General features: G+C 32.8%; 1 protein-coding gene across 1 annotated transcript; it reads right to left on the bottom strand.

Moving 5' to 3' along the window:
- Positions 1-4,852: 4,852 nt before the first annotated feature.
- Positions 4,853-6,254, bottom strand: LOC18044262 (protein BIG GRAIN 1-like E). Its single transcript, XM_006437816.2, has one exon. The coding sequence runs from the start codon at positions 6,122-6,124 to the stop codon at positions 5,135-5,137; it is 990 nt and encodes a 329-aa protein (XP_006437879.1). The 5' UTR covers positions 6,125-6,254; the 3' UTR covers positions 4,853-5,134.
- Positions 6,255-13,465: the final 7,211 nt, after the last annotated feature.

Genomic DNA, 13,465 nt, shown 5'->3' with positions numbered 1-13,465 from the left:
ACATTTTTGTACATATCCTTATTTTTTATGCCTAGCTATTCAGATACCACAAGTCCACAACACCACACACCAAAGGCGCAATTGTCTGTCCCTATCCATTAGCAATCAAACACTCTTATCTCTTTGGGCTCTGAATTGAAATTCAAATGATCATGCGAGTGCAAAGCTGCGAATTGCTTTATCTTTAACGGCCACGGGCCACGCGCCACTATCACAAGTGCTACTTTTTGTTGGCTGGTATGTGCAGCAGAGAGATCAAAGAGTATCTCAACTCTGATTTTCATTTTTTCTTTCCTTTTTCTTGGGTTTGTTTCTTTGTGATTTAATTTGGTGGTTGTGTATAGAGTGTTGGCTTGTAACTTTTTTATGCTGTATTTAGTGATCGTTATTCATGTAACATGCTCCGGCTTCAAAGAGGAGATTAATTCCTTATTTGTATACCCCGCACGTGCCATACAAGACAGACCGTCAAATTCATTGATAAGTAATTAATATGACAGGTATGGGCTCCAGCCCATGTGTGAGAAACACGTGTCACGTGCACCAATTGGGCAGGTTAAAACCCAGCAAAATTGCAATCAATTTGGGCCAATTGGCAGCAAGTGTGCGTGATGGAGGGGGGCCGAAATTGTGTTGTTCATCTCAGTTTTGGCTGGTTTTGCTGCATTAACTTGAAAGCTACAAAAGTGGATGCAGACATTAGACGTTAGACAGGATACAGACGTGCTATTTGGCTATTTTAGGTTTGATTTCGCCCTCTCTTCGGGGGACCACAGATATCAAAGAGAAAGATGTGCGAAAAGTTAATGACAGCTAAGTTCATTGTGAACATTTGACACCGATTCTTATTCACATGGCTTTTTAGCTTTAACTCATTCCTATTCTTATGCGTTTCTTCATATTTACTTACTTTTTGTGTATATAGTATAATTTTACATGTATACATATATCGCAAATAGTATCTATCTTGATCACCAATGAATTCTATTGATTCTTATTACATGCATATACAAGGAACTTTGGGTGAGTGAGTGCACGGGCGGATGGAACTAGAAATTTTAATTCTACTTCTATAGGAATAAGGTGTCCAAATGTAAATTATCATATAAATATGTAAAATTTCACTGAAGTCAATTATTTTTTCTTAAGAAATTTCCGGCCTGGGTACCGGGTATGATTTAATTCGGCCCAGGACCCATTCTCAACTCAAATCAGGTCCAATCTAATATGTCATGGTATTGGATCAAAGCCACCCACCATACCAAAAAGCTTTTGTAAAGTTTGTCTTCTGTTTATTATCCTGATTGGGCCAAACAGCTGGGGCCGACCAAATTGGTATATTGTTTCTGACTATACCCCACACAATATTGAAGACTAAAGGACTGGAAAGGGCTACATGATATCTTTTGGAACGTATCGACCCAAACAACAAATTTATCATTCTCAAAAGCTAACATAGTTAAGTGTGAGCAATAACGTTACAAAACCTAAGAGTACACATTGAACTCTAAAATTATCAAAATCGTTCATTTGATCTTGAATTTTAGATACCATCCAATACACTTTGATTCCGCTGTCTTTCCTGTTGTTAACTAGATCACAGACACTTTGAGAATCAATTTCCATAGTAATTGAAGATACATATGCATTTTTTGTAACCTGCAACCCCCATTCTACTGCCTCAAACTCTGCAAAAATCACATCTTCATGAAACTTTGATGTCTTTACTACAATAACTATATAGGTCCCATCATTTATTTATTTACATTCGGGATTGTTCAAAATAATGGGACGAGACAAAATATTTAACGGAACAGAATTAGCACAAATTTTTGTTCCCAAAAAAAATAAAGAGACAGAAATGAGACATTCTTTTTTTTCTCACTTGCATATACAGGACATGATTAAGATTGAAAAATCTCATCTCATCTCATTCCATTGGCAACCCTGTAGCTAATAGTATTATTATATATATTATTACTATTATTAATATTAGTATAATTAATTATAATAACAATAATTATTTCGATTACAAATATTATAACAGTAACTATTATTATTTAATTTTGTAATAGGACACAATCAAAATTTTAAAAATTAAGGGAATGTAAAATGGTTAGATCAAGGAATGAGGATCTCATTCTCAACTCTCCATGAAAATGAGATTTTCATTCCTCATTCTCGAATTTAGTAGGGGTGGGCTCTACTAATTTCATTTCTATTCCCAAATGCTAAATAAAAAAAATAAACAATGGAACCATTCTCATCCCTTCATTCCGATGCTCGAATTTGATAAATAATCGTATCACTAATGTCTTTGGTTTTTCTTGTACCGCTCTTCTTAATTTTGTTGTTTACAAACTTAATTTACTAAGAATTTCAAGTATCAAATGATAATAGACATGGATTCCAGAAAAGCTGAAACTGTATAGCAGTAATTTTTAAGTAAGAGGCATTAATTATGATGGAACTGCAAGAGGTAGAATTAACTTGGTAAACGCACCTTAATCTCAACTTTTGATATGAACAACCTAACTAGCTAGAATTAACCTGGTGATTTGATTACATTATAATCATATTAATTAGATCAATTTTGGTGAATGCAATTGATGGGGGAAGTTAGATTTCTAACAAAATTAGGTGGTTTGGTGGGTTATATCTATCATTTAACAAAAGAAAGTGAGGATTTGATTGTTTTGCTCTGTGAAAAAGAAAAGCTCTCAGCAATTCATCCTCTTTCACAAAGATTCTTGATTGCATTGAATTAAAATAATAACATGTTTGGGCCCTCCACTTTACTTTTGATTTGAATCTTAACATGCTTTGTTTTGCTTTCTTGGTGTGCCCCATTTTTCTCATTAGCGTGTGTCATGCCGTCTTATGGGCTTTCTGGCCTATTGCCCCCCAATGCATCATTTTTATGTATCATTCTTTCAAAAGCCTATCCTTAGCTTTCATCATCATGCTCCTCCCGACTTTAACCTTTATACGCATGTTTAGTGTTTAGTGCTTACTCCAGGAGAGAAAGAGAGAAAAATACAAGCACACTCAGCTAATTTATGGCTCCATCAATAATCCACTTAAGCAGGAAAATTATCAATACGTTTGTTGAGAATTAATCTAATAGATAACGTGATTCGTGTTTTACGGCGAACGATATGATATTATTATCTCATTTTATCTGTTTAATTCACAATCCCTTTCATGTGTGATAGAATCATCAAAAGTCATATGTATGTGTTAAAATCTTTCTAAGAATCATCAAAATTCACATGTTAAAATGATAAAATCTTTCTCTCATATACCCACTAAATTTAATTTGTCAAGGGGTGTGTCGATTTTAAAGGATAAATAATCAAGGCCGACTCTTTATGAGACCTGGGGGCTAATGCTGCCAAAAATAATAAAGAAATCTTCACATGTGGCTTATTTCAGACATGATTAATTCTAATTCTATCTTCCGATTAGATTTTGCCTTTTCCCTCACTTAATCATAGAGCTTAGAAAGCTGGACCATTATCTATGCCTAATTAAAAGATCTATAGTTTAATTTGCTTCTTTTTTCTTTGTCTAGATTTTGTATCTAATGCATATAAAATATAATATTTTTTATTATTAAGGTTTCCTTTTTGCCTTAACTAAGTTTCTTTATTCATAAAACTTCAAAAGTTGCCATTATTTATCCCAAATTTCCCTTTAATTAAAGGAATCTAATATATGTTGTCCCCAGTGCTGATCAGAAAACGAATTTTGCCTTCTTGCCTTCCAATTTTGATCTTTTGACAAGACAGCCGAGTATTACGATATATATATATATATAGCAAACAAGAATTATAATTATGAGTTTGGCTGAAAAATAGATGCAACATTAACTCAATGTTCCCTTTTAAATATGAGTGTAGCTTTTCGTCTGGCTCCCATATTGACGCTACTCTTCTGAACGTCTAACCCAGCATTCTATTATCCTCGCATGTAGTTGTAACATCTCGTCTACATGCATGAAATTGAAATAAGTAAATGAATTATGTCTAAGGTAGAAATTTTGTGTGTGTGTGTGTGTGTGTGTGTGTGTGTGTGTGTCTATGTATATGTATGTATGTATGTATATGTATATATATATATATAGCAGTTTTCTGGTTCGAAATTTTAAAATACAGGAAAAGTTTGGGAAATCTTTATAACTGTGGGGTTTAAGAGACTTAAAATTTAAAGCATTTAAACCGCACATTTTATGCATTTTTCTGGCCTTTTATGCACTTCAAAATTTTAGATTGAAACATTTCTATATATGTATGTGTGTAGAGTAGATGATGGTACTTATAGTGAGTAGTACTGATATATGGCGCAATTTAACTAATCTGCAACTTTAATATTATTCGCAAAAAATCATAAAATTATATTTTATGTTCATATACTCACCGTAGGGCAGATCCTTCAATTTAATAAGATGATGATTAAGATAAAAACAGAAAAATATCAATTCAATAATTGAGGTTTACTATACGCATAAAAATCAAAACCCAGGAGATGTCACCAGCTATAATTGAAACGATAAGTAGATCATTTCGGAACCTCCATTGGTGAATAATCACAAAACATTGAAGCAGGCATACATACCCATCTAGTGACATACACATACCATCAAAATTCACGTTAGACATGTTAGGTTGCTGAATGGGAATTCTATTTCTTTGAAAAAAAATAAGAAAAAAAATGGAGAAAACAAGATATGTGGCTACATGAATCACACGTGCAATAGAAATTGATGAATTATTGCCCCTTGTCCAAATTCAAAAGATTGAAAGATACAAGTCCACATGCTGTGATCATGCTATGCATTTTATCTCCATTGATTTAGTGGAAAATCTCTTTTCAATGGCACAATCTCAAATCAGTCACAACAACGGTGGACATTTAACTTTGTTCTTGCACTCCATGAACAAAAAGTAAAGACAAGCAAACATTCCAAACTGTACACACAGAGGGGGGGGAAAAGCATTGAAAGAACTTTGAAAGAAGCTACAGCAAAATCTAAGACATATCGGTTTCTTCTCACAGCTTCTAATAGTAAGTAATAAAAACAAAGAAATTAAATTAAATTAAAACCATAAACAACGTGGAAAATGTACACAGTTCACATAGCGCCATTGGAAATTGGTGCTCCTCTCTTGATGCTATCCATATGAGTAGTCTCATACACAGGCAACCCACTTGAGTAAATACCCAAGTCATAGTTTTGTAACTCAAAGAGATCTGAGCTTGAATCACTGTCAGCACCATCATCAACTTCATCGAATTTTCTAAATTCTTTCTCCTCAGATGAATACTGATCAACCCAATTCCTAGTCTTGTGCTTCTCTGAGTTTGTGTTATTATTGAACTTGAAATTGTCATGATGATCCAATATTGTTGTTACCTCATTATTTTGTAGTAAGGCTGTTGTAGGTTTCAGTACTACTTGTCCTCCAATATTATGCTTTGACAAAGACAAAGACTCCACTTGATGCTTGTGATCTGAGTAGCTTCTAAAATCTTTGTAACTCTTCGTGGGTGTGTATGCATAAGCAGGAGGTGTCCTAAAACCTGAACTTGAAGAAGAGTACAATGACTTTGATGAAGAATCAGTAGTGGTGCTTGAGCTCCTAAAATGGCTGATGCTGCTCCTTCTCTTTCTCCTTCCCCCAGGGCTCTCTTCTTCATCTTTCAGCGACTGAGTCGTTGACTTTGACTTCTTTTTCTTTGAACCTGATTGGCTGAACAGAGAGTTCAAGAAGCTTGCAAGTCTCCCTCCTGGAGAGCTCGGTTGCTTGTATTTCTTCTCTTTCATTTGCTTTTCAATAGTGTTAAGTGATTGTTTCTGGTAGCTAATTGCATTATTAGCATGATGTTGAGGAAGTTGTTGTAAAACTGAGTCTCTCAAGGGCACATCCAAGCTGATTCTGCCACCTCTCCAGGCCTGCCTGTGATCTTCTCTCAGGATCTTTTGAGAAAATGCAGCGGCTGCAGCTTCATTGTATCCTGAGAAATATCGGGCAGCTTCAAAAACATCAAGCTCACCAGAATCATTCCTGTGATGGAATGATTTCTTGTAAATTTTGTCTGTGTCTGAAAGTGTCAAAGACATGGCTGATGAATCAAACTTAGAAAGTTGTGTTTGGAAGTTATGTCACTGAGTGTGGGAAAATAAAAGGAGGAATTTGTGAGATTGTAGAGGGAATTTAGATTGGACTTTGAAATGATTGAGAGTAGTGGGAGGTTAGCTTTATAATAATCAAATGCACTGTCAATAATAATATTTTATGATGATGATTGTTTTGGAGAGCCCCCACTTGATGTGAATTTGTGCTTTTGTTATAGAAGTGAAGTGGGGTTCCATTGCAACTAGCTTTTATCCTTCTCATGCTGTCAAAAACAAGAGGTCGTGCTGGGGGCTGTCAATTGTGGGGAGCAAAGAGCTGTGTTTTCTTGGATTCTAGGATTTCAACTAGATTTAGTGGAATTGGCTTTCAAGTAGATGTTGGCCATGGGGCTATGTTGAGAAGAGTAGTAATACTTTGCATATAAAGTAACAAAGATACAAAATAATATCTTTCTGTAGCAATTATTCAGTTAATAATTTCACCAATGCTAGTATACTTCTAAATTAAGTTAAACATTAAGTTAGCTTGTATCTCAACTAATGTGATACACACGCGCACGCACACATATGCGTGTGCACACGCACGCACTGCTTTTATTTATTTTAATGCGGACACATTATTAAGCCGTGTGTTATTTTTTAATGCACTATAAAGTTGTGAGGTTTAATAACATTAAAATTTAACTCTCTTAAACCGCACAGTTTAAAAGCGTGTTCGCATGAAAAAAAATAAGGATGCCCACACTAGAGAAGGACTACATGTGTGTGTTATTAAATCACACATGAATAACGAAATAATGTAATAAACTATTATTGTAAACATAAATAATTATTTATAGGTGAAACATCAATTAAAAAGCAAATTTTAAATCTTAACTTAGTGAACAAAGGGCTATCAATTGATATGAGAGTCTAATAACACCTATCAATAAATAATATGTCGTATGTTACATTAATTGATATACAACTTTATATGTATAACTATATGTTATTCCTATGTGATTCTACAAATTCCTTTACATGTATATCATTATACGAATTTATGGATTGGTAGATCCCACTCTTTCTTTTTCAGAGCTTGGAAGTCACTCTTTAATAAATTGTTAACTTTAGTTAGATGAAAGTTAATTTGTTTGCTTATATATCTTTGACCGTCATAAATCAACTCTGGCCCAGAAAAATTTGAATGCCTCCTCTTTAGGGAAGTTCTGGGGTTCGATTTTTATGAATTGTGATAGTAACTTGCGGATTGGACTCAATGTCCATGGCCGGGCTAGTTGTGTAGAGAAGATAAAATTCCTTGGTCTAATATTCTTGCTTGTTCATTTGGGAACTTGAATGCCCCTTTCCCACATGATCTCCTTTTGGACACACCTCAAACATCAAAGATAGAGATTGTTTCACATGAAAAGAGAAAGTGGAATGTGATATAATAATCCATACTTCCAACCACTGGGAATAACATTAATGAATCTTTGAAGAATATATTAGCATAAATCACTATTGGTTCCAACACTCTCATGCCTTAAACTCATTTGAAACTATTTCTAGGAAGTTCAAAAGTGGTTTTGAAAGATTAAAAATTAATTTTAATGTTTGGTAAATTTTTTTTAAAATCATTTCTAGTAAAATCATCTCATCCTCCAACAGATTTTGAAAAAGAAAGTAGGAATACTTTTTTAATATCTGATTTTCAGAATCAATTTTTTGCTTAATACAATTATATATATATATATATATAATTACATTAATTAAGAAATAAAATAATTAATTTTTAAGGGATTGTTATTACCAATTATATTGAGATAACAAAATAAAAAATAAAATTAATAATATAAAATTTATATGTTAGTCATCAATTATTATATATACACAATAAGAAATGTTTTTATATACATGTTTATTTTTATCAAACGTTTAACGAATTTTCTTCACAGTTGATTATTTTTACAACATAATTAACGGCAATTATTTTAAAAATTAGAGCATTACCAAACTAGCCCTTAATCTTCAAAGGAGCCTTAAATAGAAACTAGGCAACCATGATTTTCTTCCTAAGTTGCTGTCTAGGTCAATAAATTTTGGATGTTTTGACGTCATTTTGTCTAAAAACTTAAATTGATAGGTGCACACCCAACAAATTGGTATTAAAGATGATTCTCAACACTCGTCTAATAGAGTGAGATGTGAAATTGAACTAGAGACTTTGATTCAAATATCATTTATGTGAAATCACTTATACATAATATTTTTGATGAATTTTAACAGCGAACTTGCAAACCAATACAAAATACATTGAAAGGCAGCTTTACATCCATTTAACGAGAAGAAAATCCAAGGTTATACGTATTAGCTGCCAAGCGATCAATTTGTGGATCAGATTGAAGATATATAAACGATAACTATGTACGCGATATAAAATCTCTTCAGGAAACTCATAGTCTACTCGGTGAAGTCCCCACAGAAAGAGAAAAAGGAAAAAGAAAAACAAAATGGTGGGAGTGTGAGCTTTGAAGTGTTGAAAGAAACAGATTAAAATATGAAGCGTAAACAAGTTTCTACTTTTGAGATTTCGGGTTACTCGAGATTTGGCCCAGTAATTGCACAAATCCCCATCCCTCGATGTTGGGGAAGCTGGTCTTATTTTATCGTGGCGTGCGTGTGGGCACGAGCACACGTGCATGGGATAACATTGCAATTTGCATGGCAACTCAAAGGGTCCGGCTATGTTGCAACTGTGGTACCGTGCCACAGTTGCAAACAGTTATTGGATTCACTTGGATAAAGGGTGCAGCAGTAGATCCAAGTGAATCCAATAACTGGTTGTAACTGTGGCACGGTACTACAGTTACAACATAACTAAGTCCCAACTCAAAAGCGTGTGCACGTGACTTGCGTGATGTCATTTGTCGGAGTTTCAAAATTGTGTATATCCACTTAGATTATCATCATCGAAGAGAACATGATCAAATCACATTTGGCCAATTAAGCTAGATGATGATCATGACAAGAGATCATTAAAAAAAAAAATAATATTATTATTAAGATCGAAAGGATCACCCGATCACTAGTCTATTTTACGCATTTGATCATATTGTTGAAAATCCAATGAAATGGTCCCTGCCCTACTTTATTGGCCTTTTCCTTCGTTACAACCACGAAGGTGCACCACAATTTCAGTTCACCAGCCAGTCCGTGAGTTCCCTGACTTCTCATTGTCAACTCCTCGATCTAACTGATTGTCTCACAAAGGGTGAATGCTGACTTAAACCTGTAATTTGAGCTATGGATAGCAAAATGTATTTACGAATCGAATTCTTGTCGAATGCTAAATGAATTTAGCCAAAATTTGATGGATTTGAATTTTGTTCGTCTATTAAACGAATCATAACCTTAAGATTCTGATTCTTGTTTATTAAGCGAATATCCATTTACTCGTTTAACATAATTGATAAATAAATTGAATCAAATTTAGATTTTTTTTTTAAATTCACTCAACTACAATTACCATATTATATATCAAATAATAATTAAAAAAATGACAAAATCAAGCAAACTAAACTACCATAAATTTATCATCCTAACAATTTAAAGTTTTAAACATCTTGACTCCAAAGTTCTAAACTTCAAATTTCAAATCCATTAAAAATATAAATAATAATAATTAAAATCCTCAATCTAAATATTTTAAAACCAAGGTGACTTTTCGATATGATTTCATATTTTCACTGCATTGTTCAATAAACAAATTTTAAACAAATAACTGAATTTGCGAGCTTAAACCCATCTTCGGTTCGTTTACTTAGCATATCAAATTGAATTTGACATATTTATTAAGTGAATCATTTTTTTTAAATCCAAATCCATGAAATTCTTATCGAATTGAATTGAATAAACAAATCCGACCTATATTGCTACTCCTAAATCTTGAGCAACTTTACCTAGTCATGACATGCAACAACTCAAATATAAAGAAATAGATATATAATAGAGATTTTTTGAATAATTTTTAAAAGTGTATAGAATGAATGAATAATGAGATCAAATTATAAGGATTAAAACAGTAATGCTGCGCCTTATCTTTTGATAATAGCACATTGTTTTCTGCTGACAATGCTAGTTGAACAATCACCTGATCACCAACTGAGGATAATACTTAAAAATTTCACAGGCAATGTCAGTAGCCATCCAGGCGTCTAGTAATTTTAAAATTGAGTCAATCGGTTTGGGTGGTGAATTGGATCGACCTTTGTAACAAAATATTCATCAGTATATGATTAGAAAGAAGCACTGTTTTTACAAGGTCTTCGTTGTAGCTCTATCTAATACGGGCCAAGTAAATTACAAGCCACAAATTGGAATGTATAAAGAAAGGAGCAATCTGATATGATAAAGGAGCCAAGTGCCTGGGATCTAAGGTTCATGAAGGACCTACAGCATAGAAAGGTAACCACATGAATTAGAATTAGGCCTATTGGGCGGCTGTTGAAGATCAGAATAATGGCATGTCAAATGGCCGTGGAACACCTGTCGTGACTTGGGCTAGCCAATAGTTTCATCCCCTCTGGCCAAATTGTCTGTGATCTTGGATTGATACGTGTTTGATGTTTTGTTCTTTTCTTTTGTTATCCACCATGCATTCAAAAAGTAACCTTGCATGGCCATTGTTTTTCTATCAGTCATCAGTCCCATCGCTTTCCCTCTGTGCTCCAGGTCTTGTACCTTTTCACTAACATTTTGCCACAATATTTTCCGAAGGTTTTTGCTACCTTACATGCAATGTAAATTATAATATCCCACAAGATTAATGGGTTCAAGTGAAATTCGTAACTGAATTTGTGAGAGGCTGTACCTTACATTACATGTAAGGTAGCAGCTCCCTTTTCTAAGAAGTTGGAATTTGTGAACTCGCTATGTACCCAAGTTTTTTGTATAACTACTTCAAATAGATCGAACACACAAAATTGAATGGCACTCGATTTGATAATTAATGAGAGTATGAAAGTTGAATTCGAGCACTAAAGCTCAGCTCTAGTAAAATTTATTAGGTTCCAACATTAGTATGATTTGAACAGAAGCACCTTTGTGCAGATGGCAATTGCACTTCCTCGAGGGTTCATTTGCCCACAAACAAACAATAAGGTGGCATTTAGTTGAGAGGAGAGAATGGAAAATAGGAAAGTAATTTAAATTTAAATTTTATTTTTATTTTTATTGTTTGGTTGGACAAAATATAATAGAATTTAATTTTCATTAGAATTTAATATCCATTCTAATGTAGAATTTGAATTCCACACCAAGGAGTAAAGAATTTAAATAGGGATGGCAATGGGGAGAGGAGAGGAGGAGACCGACCTCCCTGTATCCATACTCGATATTCTGCATATGTCATTGTCCTCTCCCTGTCTTCGAAAAAATTGCTTTAGGGAATCTTCGTCCCCTCCCAGAATAATAAAAGGGGATCCCCAAAGGTCCCAAATCCCCAAATAACGGATATATTTTTAATTTTTTGTTTTAATTTAATCATATTAAAATAAAAAAATTTAAATAAACATAAAGTTTAACGATATATCTTACATTAACATTAATCCATTACAAAAGTTACATTATAAAATACAAATCACCATAATAATTATCTTCGTCAATCTTCATAATCCTATAATAAAAAAAAAGAAATTATTTCTATATCAACAATGTGATAAATGAAATGAATATAGATACTTAATCAATATTTCTAATAAAAGTATTTACCTCTTGCTCTCTTGCTCCTCTTGTTCTTCCTCGAGAAATGTGGCAAATTGAGAGATAGCCTCAAGTTTCAAATTTAAAATAATAAAAATAATATAAGTAATGTAACTTCTAAGTGCAAATATTAATTATTATATAATATAATTACAATGCAAAATAAACTCATACTGTTATTGTAAGCTTGTAGCTAACTTTGACAACACATTAAAGCCTCCAATGTGCTTGAATGAAGCATGTTATAGTCCTCAACCACTGGTGCTAAAAGCTGATTCGGAAGCAACAATTGTAATTGCCAAAATATCTCTAGTATTTCATGCCAAGAGAATACCGATGGGTATTTGTTTTTCACCAACTCAAAATATTAAAATCTTCCATTCGTAGTATAACTTTCTCATCCAAATATTAATGTAGTCAATTAGGCCCAAAAGTTTAATAGTATAATTAATTTTATATTTGTTATTTATACTAATATTTAATATTTTTTAATTTACATTTTATTATTTATTTACTAATAATTTAAAAAAATTAAAATTAAAATGGGGAAAATGGGGAGGGATGAGGATTCCACCTCATCCTCGTCCCTTCCTTAAATAAAAAACTGGGTAAAAAATTGTCTTCGTACCCTCCCTAAATGGGGGAAGTCTCAGAGGGTCCCCGTCTCCGTGGGGATTTCTTCCATCCCTAAATTTAAATTCCTCTTATATTGGAAACCAAAACTTCCAAAATTACTCTTCAACTTTTTAACTTGTTTAATGCCATTAATAATTATTATTTATAATTTTATTTATCAATTTAATGTCATAAATAATTTTAAATTAATTAAATTTAATGAATGATTTAAGAAAATTAACAAAATAAATAAACTTATTTATTTATTTAATGTGAAAATATAAAATATAAATTAATTGTTACCGGAACTTTGCTAAATATTTGCTGGAACTCCACCGGACTGCCGTCGACCGTTGCTGGATTGCCATTTTATTTTATCTAGAAAATAATTTGGTATTGATATTAAATTATATTTCATTTCTAATATAGATAGTTTAGTATTTGAGGCAAATGATAAATTTGTCCAAAGAAAAAAATTATAATTCATTTCCCTATCAAATTTTATGTCAAATTAAACAATGAGATTTAATTTCACTATTCTTGCCACTTCTTTCTTCCACCTTCCTCTCCATCTACTCTTTTCCTCTCCTCCCCTTTATTCAAACCAAATATGGTCTAAGGGTAGATTTCCCCATATGCTATGTTTACTTACTGGAGTGAGAGTGAGGAGTAAATATTTCTACTACTCCAGTGTTTACTTGCATATTTTAAGGGAGGATTGAGAGTCTCATTTCATAAGACCCATCCATTTTTGGAGTGGGGAGTGGGAATGGGGGAGTTGGTAGTGGAAATCCACTCCTACCTCTTCCTTATTTGTCCTTATTTTATTAAATTTAATATAATTATGTTTAATAAAATAAATAATATAACAATTATTTAAATAATATTATTATATTTAGTTAATCATATAATTTACATTGATTCCAAGTTAAAATTACTTAAAAATGATATTATTTTATTCATAGAGAA

Source organism: Citrus clementina, unplaced genomic scaffold (assembly GCF_000493195.1).
Source record: "Citrus clementina cultivar Clemenules unplaced genomic scaffold, Citrus_clementina_v1.0 scaffold_4, whole genome shotgun sequence".
Lineage (NCBI taxonomy): Eukaryota > Viridiplantae > Streptophyta > Magnoliopsida > Sapindales > Rutaceae > Citrus > Citrus x clementina.
This window is presented reverse-complemented; position numbering and strand designations above follow the sequence as displayed.

Coding starts and splice junctions, on each gene's coding strand:
- LOC18044262 (XM_006437816.2), bottom strand. CDS start 6,124: ATGTCTTTGACACTTTCAGACACAGACAAAATTTACAAGAAATCATTC.